Here is a 13,034-nt window from a genome sequence, read left to right on the forward strand (position 1 = left end):
GAAAATTCTTTATATTTCAGGGTGTCTGTATTAGTATATGCTCTCCTAATTTTGTATGGCTTGGACAACTCTTAAGATAGATGGGTTTAAGCTGCCTATTTGCCTCATCAACTGAGTCCATGGGAAGTGACTGAGGTGCATACTAAGAGAAAGCCTCTTGGGACTGAAATTTGCTCTGGGTACCCCACAGAATGTCTTGCATACAACATCTCTTTCTAAAGCAGAGTTCAGCCCAAGTTCACAAAGTTGAATATAGTTCCCTGTGAAATAAAACCTCAAAGTCTAAAGAGTTTATAGAAACAAATAACAGCTTTCAAAATTAAAAATGGATTTTAAAAATTAATATCTCAGCCAGGCAAGGTGGCTCACGCTTGTAATCCCAGCACTTTCGGAGGCCAAGGTGGATGGATCGCCTGAGGTGAGGAGTTCAAGACCAGCCTGGCCAACATGGTGAAACCCCGTCTCCACTAAAAATACAAAAATTAGCGGTGTGTGGTGGCAGGTGCCTGTAATCCCACCTACTCGGGAGCCTGAGGCAGGAGAATCGCTTGAAGCCGGGAGGTGGAGGTTGCTGTGAGCCGAGATTGTGCCATTGCACTCCAGCCTGGGCGACAACAGCGAGACTTAGTCTCAAAATAATAATAATAATAATAATAATAATAATAATATCTCTTGTGCTAGCTTCAGCAACACGTACACTAAAAAATCATATCTCAGAGTTTATAAACCTAGATGATGGATGGAGGGACAAGGAGGTTTTGTGCTTAGAATCTTCAGAATAGTGGGATCTCCCTGCAATTTGAAATTTCCTTGGTCACTCTGAATTTTTCTAAAAAAAAATAATGAAAGACACCAACCAGCAACATAAGTTTTAGCTTGATAATTTACATTTCAGAGTCATTACCTTTATACCCACAAAGGCCGAGTCCATGGAATATCCCCTTCTGGTAATTTCCAAGGGCAACACACCCACATTCTCACAGACTTCATATTCGGTCTGTGACCATTCAATATGAGACCACTTCAGTTCCAAACTGTGCATGAAAGGAAAAGAGAAATCATGAGAATGCATAGTATATGCCTATAGGGATTCTCCGCTGAGCGGACTGAGTGGAAACAGGTGGTTGATCAACCTACACCAGTGATGGAAATTCCTTAGACTTATGTGATACCTTTTAGTTCACAAAGAATGTATACTAACGTTATTTCATTTGATCCTTACAACAACCCTGTAAGGTAGACAGAGCAAGGATTAGAATTCCATTTTACAAATGAAGAATCTAAGGTTAAAAGGCTGCTGAAGGTCCCACAGATATTTACAACTAAAAGGGGACTCAATCTTGAATGTTTCGAAGGGAAAGGAACCAGCAGTTGTTAAGTTCAAGGAGGCATTCCTTTTTGGAAAAGACACTGATAGGAAGTCTTCTATCTTATAATTTAGATAAGGATAATTGGTACAACAAGAACAATTCCAGACAGAGATATTCTCTGAACTTGGGTTGAGTTTAATAACAAAATATTTTTTGAGGATGTGCTTAGGAATTAAAATGTACATGTGTTTCATATGTGTTATTTGTTTCTCTTTCTGTGCATAAAAAAGGACTCTACTGGTATGAGGCTTGGATACAACTATACAGCTAAATAAACCTGATAAATAGAGGATAGTCTTTCTTTCTACAATATATTTAGTGAGTCCAACATTTGGTGGAAATTGTCTTCTTTAATCTTCATCTAGAGAGGAACATTTTTTTTCAAAAACAAACAAACAAGCTTCAGAGAGGTTAAGTAACTAACTTAAAGGCAAAAAGTCATGACAAGGCTAATAGCAGAGATGAAATTCAAGCATAAATCTAATGCCAAATCTTCCATCCATCCTCTACCATTTCTCTCCCCAGTTGAAGTTCTTTGCAACTCTTTTGTGAGCTCAAGCAGAGCAAAACGGTTTTATCTTTACCCAGAAACGTTTTCCTTTTTGAGGTCTTGCCTTTTTTTGCCATCTGTAACCTTACTATAGAGCAGGATAAAAGACACAAGCAACCTTCACTACGATTGTTAACTGTACCTCCATTGTTTTTGTTTTATTCAGTTGCCTTTTATTCTAGATTTACAAAATCCTCAGTGGTTGCTTTACTTGTACTTCCCAAACTTCTAGTCAGATTCAGACTCTTTCCTCTCAACTTTTAAGTTTATTTATTATAATTTCTTTCTTTTTTTGTGGAACTACAAATTCTGGGTGCTACCATATGGAACACGGGTTCACACATTTCACACACTCTCCAGGCTTTCCTGGGGCCATTCATATTAGGGAGGAAGTGTGTCTTCAAATAACCACTGTGTCCACACTAATCATGTGTCAAAATCACGTTCTATGGATTAAGCTCACCAGCCAGATAAACTCAACAGCATAGGTTCATAGTTGAGCATCATGGGCTAGGGGGCAAGGGTAGGGTGAGAGCATGGAATTATTACAGAGGCTCATGAATCTATATAAACATACATGTTTATTCAATCAGATTTAAAATGTATTGTTTGAGTTTATTGCTACTTCATATTAACAAAATTTTAAACATGAAAACAGGATCCTTGTATTAAAAAAAATTGGAAACTGCATGGGTCTCCGATGCAACTGAATTTAAATCTGGCATGAAACAGATCAAGAAACAGAAATAAATGATTACAGTAATCCCCCTTTTTCACAATTTGGTTTCTGAAGGTTTCAGTTACTTGTGGTCTGAAAATATTCAGTGAAAAATCCAAGAAACAAATAATTCATAAGTTTTAAGCACCATGCTGTTCTAAGTAGTGTGATGAAATCTCACATCATCCCCTGCTGTTCTACTTGGGGCAAGAATCATCCCTTTGTCCAGCACATCCACACAGTAGATGCTACCTGCCCATTAGTCACTCTGTAGCTGGCTTGGTTATCAGATTGACTGCCACAGTGTCACAGTGCTTGTGTTCAAGTCACTCTAATTTTACATAAGCATGGCCCCAAAGTGCAAGAGTAGTGATGCTGGCATCCCATGATAGTTGTTCTATTTTATTAGTGATTGTTATTAATCTCTTACTGTGCCTAGCTTGTACATTAAACTTTATCCTAGCGATGTATGTGCAGTATAGGAAAAAGCATAGTGTACATAGGGTTCAATACTATTTGCACTTTCAGACATCCACTGGAGGTCTTAGAACGTATCTCCCACAGATAGGAGGGATTAGTGTTAGTGTGTGCTTAAAGAATTACAAGATAACAAACAACAAGGATATCGTAAATGCCAATAGAAATATGTTGCAAAGAATCCCAAAAGGATCCAGGTGAATGAGAAAGAAAAAAAAAGTCAGCAAGATGGACTAGGGGAAAAGAGAGAAAGATGAAATGGGAAGGAAAGGAGGACAGTGGGAAAGAATGAAACAAATACATTTGCATGGATTTCAGCCATCAGTAGGGTTCAAATGAGTTTCAATGTCCAATTCTTCTGAGAATTCATCCATTGCTAATGCTAACCATGACAAGTAAAAATCCATCAATGCCATTCTGTAGATCCTGGTGACCTCAAGGCGAAAAGCTAAATGCAATTTGATTTCTGATCTAAATCCAGAAGGGAACCATTCAGAGGGCTGTTCAGCTTCAAGGTAAAAAGGGTCTTACTGTTTGGGAATGTGCATGCATTTCCCTGATGCACCATTTGAATGCTGCATAATGCTTAAGGTTGTCATTACACAATGCCCTATTTTATTTTCTTAAAATTATTCGCTACAAATAATAAAGAGCTATTGAAAAGCCATGAAATTTAAGCCAGGCTATATATTTTCGAGAAAAATATCTAAATAGCAAAGCACCTGCATACCCACAGAATATGTACAATCTATGTTTTGAATGTGATTTTTTTTTTTGCTTTTTGCAGTACTGTATTTGAGAAGATCTTTCTATACTGAGACTGTGATTGCTTAAACTGTACACAAACACCTGGAAGAAAAATAAGAGATGTAGTCAATCACTTGGGAATTTTCCCTGCAAGAAGCCACATAGCTATATGCCTGGCATCATGTAAATGTCCAGATCCAGGAGCCCATGAGAGAAATTTGTAAAGTTCTAGATGTGTAGGTGTCACATAGATAAAGATTGGTTCATATCTTCCCATTTTAACAACGCTTCCAGTTTCCTGTCACCATTGAGTGAAGCTCATTCTACAGTCAGAACTGTATGCCATGGACACACTTGATGTGTAACCCATATGGCAACCGCTTCAAGTCATTTAGCAGGAGGGGAAAACTCCCTAAGCCTCTAAGTCAGGCTTTCCCAACCATTTTGGACCAGACAATTCCTTGTTGTGCGAGGCTGTCCTGTGTGGGAATGATGTTTAACAGCATCCCTGTCCTCCTCACATTAGATGTAGTAGCACCACTTCCTTCTAGTCACGACAACCAAAACTGTTTCCAGACCTTGACAAATGCTCCTTGGGAGAAAAGTCACCCCCACTTGAGAACTTCTTCCATTTACGGTTTTAATATGTTCATCACAATAGAAAAAGCTGGTTCACCAGGAGACAGAGGTTGCAGTGAGCCGAGATCATGCCACTGCACTCCAGCCTGGGCGGCAGAGCAAGACTCTGTCTCAAAAAAAAAAAAAAAAGAAAGCAAAAGCTGGTTCAATGTGAAGATAAATTCGGATCCCTGAAAACCACTGTTGTAAGGGGGAGACACGGCATGGAGCAGTGGAAATAAAATTGGATTTGAACTTGTGAGGCTTCAGGTCCCTCTGTCACTCACCAGCTCTAAGCAGTCAGGTAAAGGAAATGTTGTTTAAACACTCAATTTAAAAATCACATAAAGATTGGTTTTGTCTTTCCCAAACACAGGACTTCTGATCTCCCTTCTCCTGGTCAGGTTTTTCATTTTTCCAGAGCATGTACCACGTACAGCAAGCATACTATCACATTGATTTAGATCCTATGTATGCTCCAAGGAAGCACAGGTCTTTGGTTCATTGTGGTAACCCAGGTGTCCTGTAGAGCATCTAAAACATGGTGAGTGCTCATTAAATGTTTGCTAACTGAATGAATGAATCTTGTTTATCCCACTGTCTCCTGAGCTAAGTTGACCACTGACATGGTTTGGCTGTATCCCTGCATCTTGAATTGTAGCTCATCTTGAATTGTAGCTCCCATAATTCCCACATGTTGTGGGAGGGACCTGGTGGGAGATAATTGAATCATGGGGGCAGTTTCCACCATACTGTTCTTGTGGTAGTGAATAAGTCTCACGAGACCTGATGACTTTATAAGGGGTTTCCCTTTTCACTTGGCTCTCATTCTCTCTTGCCTGCCACCATGTAAGACTTGCCTTTTGCCTTCTGCCATGCTTGTGAGTCCTCCCCAACCATGTGGAACCATGAGTTCATTAAACCTCTTTTTCTTTATAAATTGCCCAGTCTCAGGTATGTCTTTATTAGCAGTGTGAAAACGGACTAATACAACCATCGAAAATATTTTTCTCCCCAACCTTACTAACATCATCTTTCACACACTTGGAAAAAAATGCTAGGCTAGATGATCCTCACATGTTCTCTCTAGCCCTGACTTACTCTGGATTCTTTGACTATTGTTAGGCTTTATTAGCATGGAGAGAAAGATGGCATTGATAAATGAGCATTCTAACATAATTCATAATTTCTTAAAACATATGTATGCTATTTTCTAAGGCATGCATGTAATTCTTAACATTTGGCATTTTGTGGAGATGGTATTAATTGCCACAACTGGGAAGAGAATGGTGCTGGCCTTCAGCTGATAGAGGCCTAGGGTGCTGCTGAATGTTCTGCAGTGCCCAGGAGACTCCCCTGTGACACCAAATGGTCTGTCTCAAAATGCCTATAGTGCCAATGTTGAGACACCCTGTCCTGGAGTAATAAATATGTTCTTTCTGATATTTTATTTTCTAGCTATTTGATTCATTTATGAAGAAACAAGAAGCTGAAAGAAATACCTGGAGTTAAATCACCAGTTTAGGAATTGGGGCATTAATCCAGGTTAACAAGAGTCTGTGAAAAAGATATTTAGCCTGTCCATGCCTCAGTTTCCTTGCTTCCTATAATAATGTAATTATTACAAAGTGCAATAATGACAAGTCTGTACTTCAAAGGGGTTAAGTGAACCTTCATGAATTCTCATTAAGTATTTTGAGCTTCTCAGCAAAAGGTTTACAGAAGCTAAAATTGTGATTAAATTACTATCCTTATAACTATATTTTCATTTATAATCAAGTAGCATGTGACAAGAATTCCTGAAAATGTTAAAAAATATTTTTTCAAGTATCCAATCTAAGACTTATCAATTCAAAGATGATGCTATTAAGCTCCATAATCGAATGCTATGAACACCTGTGTTTTCATTTTTCTCTTTTTCTCTTGATAATGGGGAAACAGTGTTTAGCCAAGAGGCAGCATAGTGAGTACCCAAAACAAGTGCTTTAGAATCAAGCACACCTTGTAACCACTGATTCGTGTGGGATTTAGTGTGTGATACAGTCAGTCACTCAGTCTCCCTGGGCCTCAGTTTTCATTATCTTAAAAATGAGGAGAATTACACTCATGTCAAATGATTAAAATTAAAATTAGTTAATATGTATAAAGCACCTGTACACAGTGGGTGCTTAATAAGTGCTATTTTCCTTCCCTTCCTCTGTGCTTTCCTAAGATCTAGTCTGAAGACAAAAACCTTAACTCCTGGCTTGCAGGTAATGTGCAGGTATTAGCTAGCCAGCAGTTTCAACCTCTTCCCCTATCAGGTGTTTCATAAAAGCTGCTAAACATTGCAAAGTTTCCCTGGTGGAAATTCCTTTTATTCTTCTGTCCCTCCTCTTTTAAAGCCAAAAATGGACAAAAGAACAGTTAGAATGTGAGTTGCCAGAGGGAGGGGAAGAATCAGAGTGCAGAACCGGAGAAACAGCCACTGAGTTATCGAGGACTTCTGCATTCAACATTGCTTTTGAAGTTCACTTTTCTCCAGTGGGCACAAGAAAGAGGTCCACGTGGACGCTGTATCAGGAAAACAACTTTGGTCAGAAGTTGGCCACATTCTGCGGTCCACAAAAGTGCTTTTCATGAATGATGTGAGTCCTGTGTAACTTAGCTTGGGGCTTCTGCAGATCATCTTGGAGATCGAACTTGGACTAGAAAACAGGCACAAGCTAGTGAGGGGGAGCAGCCAAGAGGTGAGGCAATAAGATGAGCACTCACTTAGGTCTGGAGGTCAGGGTTCACTCTCCAGTGACTTCAGGATAATTACTTAAAAGCCTTGAGCTTTATTTCCTTATCCTCAGAGGATTGTGTTTTGCAGATAAAATTAGACAACTCATGAAAACACCTAGCACAGTGCCTGAAATGTAGGCACTTAGCTAAATCTAAATCTTTATGCAAATTTCCATGGATATCAGCATTATAAAATAATTTCTACTTACAATAAAGTGACTCCCAGATGTATTCCATGAAGAACTTGTTCCCTGAGCTATTCTGCCTGTGTGTGGGGTGGCAGGTAGAGAGCTGATTCTATAGCCCAGTTGGGTTGAGATTTGCTGCCTAGGCTTCATTTCTGAGAGATTCCCAATCCACACGCACATCTCGATGATTCTAGGATGTGATGCATTTAAACAAGCACGCAAGCTAGCTAGCTGGCAATAACTTGAAGAATCTCACGAAACAAGCATTTCCTAACGCTTTTCATAGTGGAGCATCTATTCATCCTTCAGGACTCCACAGGAATCCTGCAATAGCCCAAACCGACCAACAGTCAAGATTCTGAATTTTCCACTGAACATGGGTCCTTCCCGTGCTCTAAAACAGGTCCATTTCCGTTCCAGATGGCACCCCGCAGTCCCTTTAGCTTTATCACAGAGGTTTCACCCCTTCAAATATGAGGAATACGAACCTATTAATCCTGTCTAAGCCAAAGAGCAACACAAAGTCCCACAGCATTTAGCTCACTGATTAATACGCATATTGACTGTTCACTTTGTGCTTCATCCCAGGATCGATTTCTAATTAGAGGCAGGCTTTCTAATCCACCAAATGTTTCCGGGATACTTCTTCAGTCAATTATTGTACCTACATGAATTAACTACAGCAGTAATCACCACCGCAAGTTGCATTTGTTAAGGAGTTTAAATATACAAGATGCTTTCCTATACGTTACACATTTCATTTGTTTTTCTAAACAAATTGTAGCATCGCTCCCATTTTACAGAAGAGATAACTAAGGCTTGAACAGTTACTAGATGAAGGGCAGAGCCAAAGCTCAAACCTGGTCCTCTAGCTCCAAGTTCAGTGGTTTATTATCTATAGTATAAATTCTAGTGTGTTAGATACGAAGTGCACACTAATATAGAGATCTATAATGTACATTTAAAAAAATCCCGCTGAACTTTAAGGTCCTATATGAGTAAGTATTCCTTCTTTCTTGCTTGGGTGGCCAGTGTCTGAAGAGAAAGAAGAAGACAAGCCTGGTGTTCCATTCCCTTCAGGCCAGATTAGCACAGTCCTTAAAATGGGCAAGAAGTTCTTTAGTGTGCTGAGAAAAATCACGCACTCTAAAGCTGCATTTCCACTAAGAAAAGTCACTTTCTAGCTCTGTCCTCAGTTTTCTCATCTGTAAATTTCAGATTATGATGGTACCTGACTCATAGGTGGTTCTGATGATTAAATGAATAGCAATGAAATAGAGCAAACACCAAGTATATTGCAAATGGCTGTAATTTATATTGTACCTGTAACTACGTTCTGGCTGGCTGTCTTGGGAAGATGAACCCCTATTCATAACCTTGTTTTTTACTGGAAAATTGTTCACCTAGTTCCAATAACATCTGCTTACAAATGGGGTTGAGGACAACTATACCATTCAAAAACAATGATGATAAAAGCTGAGTAATTTTAAACCCCCCCATCCCTTATAAAGAAAATAGCCTAATATATGTCAGAATCAAATAAAACTTCTCTCCATATTACCCCTTGGTAGGCATATGCCACAGCATTTTGTTCAGTCATGGGCAAATGAACAAATTACGTCAAGTTGAACTAGAAACATCTCCAGCACAGATACATGAAAGTTAATATCCAATAAAAGCAGGAGGATATTTTAAATGGCCTCAATTAAGGTCATAATTAAATTAAGCAAATTTTGCTGTAATTCTTATATGAATTTGAGAGTATATTTAAAAATATAAATCATCTTCCAAAAGCAATGTCCTTGATAGTGACAAAGATTGAAAGGGGCCATGGGTGAAGCATTATCAGCCTAGCATCATTACTGGGGGAAGAAAATTATCTGCCAGCTACACTGCACTCACACATGGAGGACAAGAGGTCAGCATTAGGTCAGTAGCAAGTCTGATCAACATTCGTATGTTTTCTTAGTTGAATTATTTTTAAAATGTTTAAAAAAAAGTGAAGTCCACGTATTAACGTTTTTGGAGCAGGTTTTTTTTTTGTTTTTTTGTTTTACATTTTCTCCAGAATTGGAAGATATTTGTCTGACATTGCAAGTAGTTGACATATTTTCCCATAAAGATTGTGATCCTGGGAATTATTTGTCTTAGGCAAAGACAGTTTAATGGATGGAGGTCATATGCTTTACATTTTGTAATCTCGAGATTACATTTTATATCGGGGCCAGGTCTACTTTGTTCTAACCTATTCCCCAGCTCCTAGTACTGTGCACCTGGCATATAGTAGCCACTCGATAAAAGTCTGTGGAGTTAATAAATCTGGGCCAGGCTCGGCATTTTATCAGGGCAACTGAGTGGGGCGCTGGGAATGTGTTTTGCTAAGAAAAGGATGATAGCTTTTTTCTGACAATGACTACTGTGACCTCTGCTGGTCAGATTTTGGAACTACAATTCAGGATCCGAAAGAAAATGCAAGAATTCTGAAGACTGCAGAGGAATTTCTCAGCTTTCTTTTCTTAATCTATACTCCATCATAAAAGGAGTATAACAGAGCGGTATCACTTATGATGCTGAGTATGACTAGGATATAGTTACTACTAAAACAGGGGTAAATGAACAACTTTTCTTTGGGGTATCTGGGAGGGTATCAAAAACAAACAAACAAAACGAACAAACAAACAAAAAAACAGCACAGTACCAGAAGAACTGGACTCTGACAGACCTTTCTATGACTATCTGTTAGCTGGTAAGATATTCAATGTCTACATTCAAGAAAAGTCTAGAATAGGGACCCAGTCAGTGGCTGTGGTCTGTTAATCTTGTTAATTTTGAAGATTTGTTACTCTTGCTATTTTGAGGGTCATACCCTTTATACACCTTCCAAAGTCTAGTTTCCTCTTTACATTATATTCATCTTACATAGGATAAGTTTATCACCTTATAAACATAATGTCAAGCAATTGTAATTTTCTTCATAAGAGAAAGAGAAGATGTTTGGCTAACTCTTCTTGACTACTTCATTTCCTCCGACTGCAGATATTTTAGAAGGCTATAGTTACTAACACGGTCCTAGAGTGACCTCTTGCTGCACAATTGCTACATGAACCTGCAAACTCAGTGTTGGATGCTAGTGAATTGTTAAGACAGAACCCTCCCTGTGTATAAAAGTGTATACGTTGACAAGCATAATACGAACGTCAACTTAGCTTTTTAATGTTTCTGTACTCTGTAAAGCTATTGGCTTTCCTATTTTCAAGCAGTAATAAAAAGAAAATTCATTCTCCAAAATAAATTCTATGAGCTTGTGAAATGGTCTATTAATTTATCTTCTTGGGTTCTGTTTTAAAAAGAACATTTCACTTTTCTAATATTCAGATACATTATGGATGTAACATATAGGACTACTGAATAAGCAAGAGAATTTACATTTGAGGAGTGGCCGAGTTCCCTGTGGGGTCCATGATTTGAAATTCCATGGTATCTGAATTTACTTCCAAAGATGGGTTTATGATGTAAAGAATAGTCTTACTGTTTAAGTCCTTTTGGCTAAATTTCTCATGGATAAATTCACCTACAAAAAAGAAATAAATGAATATCATGGGTAATCAAACAAAACATTAAATAAAAGCTAATAAAATTGTATGGCTATTTTATTTTAAACACAGCTTTAAAAAAACAGCCAAAGTACATTTTTAAAAAAGAAATTAACATTAACTATCTTAAAACTGAAATGCAATGTGCTTAAATTAGGCATTAAGTTGACTGCTTCAGAAATATTTGCCTTAAAAAACCATAAAAATAAAGAGAAGGAGAGTAGAAAGACACAGTAATAAAAATCTGTAACTTGGTGCCATCCTGTTTAATGATGTATTATGATCATTGTGCTCATAAAGTAGAAATAATATACAATCCAGAGAAACCATTAGGAAAAAAACCAAGAACTTTTAAAAAAAGATCTGACATCATTTAGAGTCATTTAGAATTCATGACAGAATAAAAAATCAGTCACAAATAGGAAATTTGGTCCTGATACTATGTTCCTTTGAATGTATTATAATCAGCTGTTGAGAAAAAAATTATAAATACAGTTGTATATCAGTATTTGGTTCTTCCAGTCAGGATAAATTTAGGAAGGCTCAGCTTCAAACCCTCTTTAGGAGCAATATTGATTTATAAACTGCATCTATCAGTAAGCCCTGGGGAGTGTTTACCAAATGGGCCTGCACTTAATTAAATTACTCTGTAGCCCTGCCAGCCACTGGGTATTTTAAAATGGCAATTATAAGGATTAAGGAGGCCAGTACCTGTTGTTGTGTTCTCCAGATGTCCATGTTTTGGGCCTTGTAGAATTTTAAAGATGATCTGATCGTTGTCAGTGTCAGGGTCTGATGCCTTCAACACGCGGGAAGTGATGTAAATCCCGTAGCAGCCATTTTTCAGGAGCCCCACTTGAGAAGGGGAATGCAAGAGTGTGACACGAGGAGCTGTTTTGTCCAGTTGGTCTACCTGGATCATCAACAATGACATAAAATGTTGTCCAAAGGCCCCACACCCCCAAGCAACGTTGGGCTTTATTGGTTCAACAATGACACACTGTCCCATGTTTTGGATTCCTTATACTCCTCACTAGTGGATTCCTGCTAAAGACTGTCCTGTTCACAATAGCCTCAGCAAATATCACAGTGCTTGGAACAGAGGCCAATTTTCCACTGTAAACCTTGACTCCACTTTATCAATTTGTCTATTGCTTGACTCCCACTTAGGATACAAGTTCCGAGAGGGCAGGCATCAGGCCTTTTACCCTCATGGATTCCCTGCACTTGGCACAGTGCCTGAACCATAACAGAAGCCCAGGGAATGTCTATTAAATGAATACACTAAAATTGACCCAAGAATTCTAGAGCAGACTTCATGTTAACTCCACAGAAGAACTTCTCCTATTTTCCTGGTATTTAGTGATTTACAGACACAAAATTGTGAGGGTTTACAAATATATAGAAATTTTTTGGCATGTCTTTTTTCAACTGGCAAAAACGTTGAATAAAAATAAGGTGATTATTTCTAGACATTTGCATATTTCTTTCATTGAAGATGAGAGCCAGGTAGCTGAACAGGTGGACTAGATTTGTGAAGATGGTGGATGAGCAATTACTCATAAGTGAGAACAGAAGTGTAGGTTCAAACACAACAAAGGACATCGTTCAGTCTGTACAGAGCTCAGCACATCTTGCATTTGCAAGATAACTGTTGTAGGTTATGGACCGAGCAGGTTTGGATGGATTAGAACAGATTCACCACTGATACTAGAAAACATGTACAAGAATCTTCATTCGCCTCACTCCTAATCTCTCGGTTCTTAATTTCATTTACACCAAACTGATACTACTGTAAATCTTACTTTGCCCTAGCAAAGTAAAGAATTCTTGTCAATGATAAGACCATGTATATTTTTGTGTATTATGATACAATGAACTACTCTGTAGCTATTCAAAAGAATAAGGGAGAAAATGAATTGATGAAAAATTTCCACAATTTTGTGTTAACTGAAAAACCCTAGCAAGTTGCAGAATAGAATTAGAATATAATTATAATACTATTTT

The 13,034-nt window shown here is 38.1% G+C and overlaps 1 protein-coding gene across 4 annotated transcripts in view; it reads right to left on the reverse strand.

The window, feature by feature from the left end:
- The window catches only part of FREM1 (FRAS1 related extracellular matrix 1), a 173,986-nt gene that overhangs the window by 23,094 nt on the left and 137,858 nt on the right, over positions 1 to 13,034 (reverse strand). For all 4 annotated transcript variants that reach the window (XM_004086992.3, XM_030816293.1, XM_030816338.1 and 1 more), the window contains 3 exons: positions 11,739 to 11,940; positions 10,861 to 11,005; positions 905 to 1,034 (listed from right to left, as the gene is read on the reverse strand). In XM_004086992.3, coding sequence (XP_004087040.2) covers positions 905 to 1,034; positions 10,861 to 11,005; positions 11,739 to 11,940 — 477 coding nt within the window. The remainder of the gene's footprint in view (positions 1 to 904; positions 1,035 to 10,860; positions 11,006 to 11,738; positions 11,941 to 13,034) is intronic.

The sequence above is a fragment of the Nomascus leucogenys genome, chromosome 1a (assembly GCF_006542625.1).
Source record: "Nomascus leucogenys isolate Asia chromosome 1a, Asia_NLE_v1, whole genome shotgun sequence".
NCBI classification, from domain to species: domain Eukaryota; kingdom Metazoa; phylum Chordata; class Mammalia; order Primates; family Hylobatidae; genus Nomascus; species Nomascus leucogenys.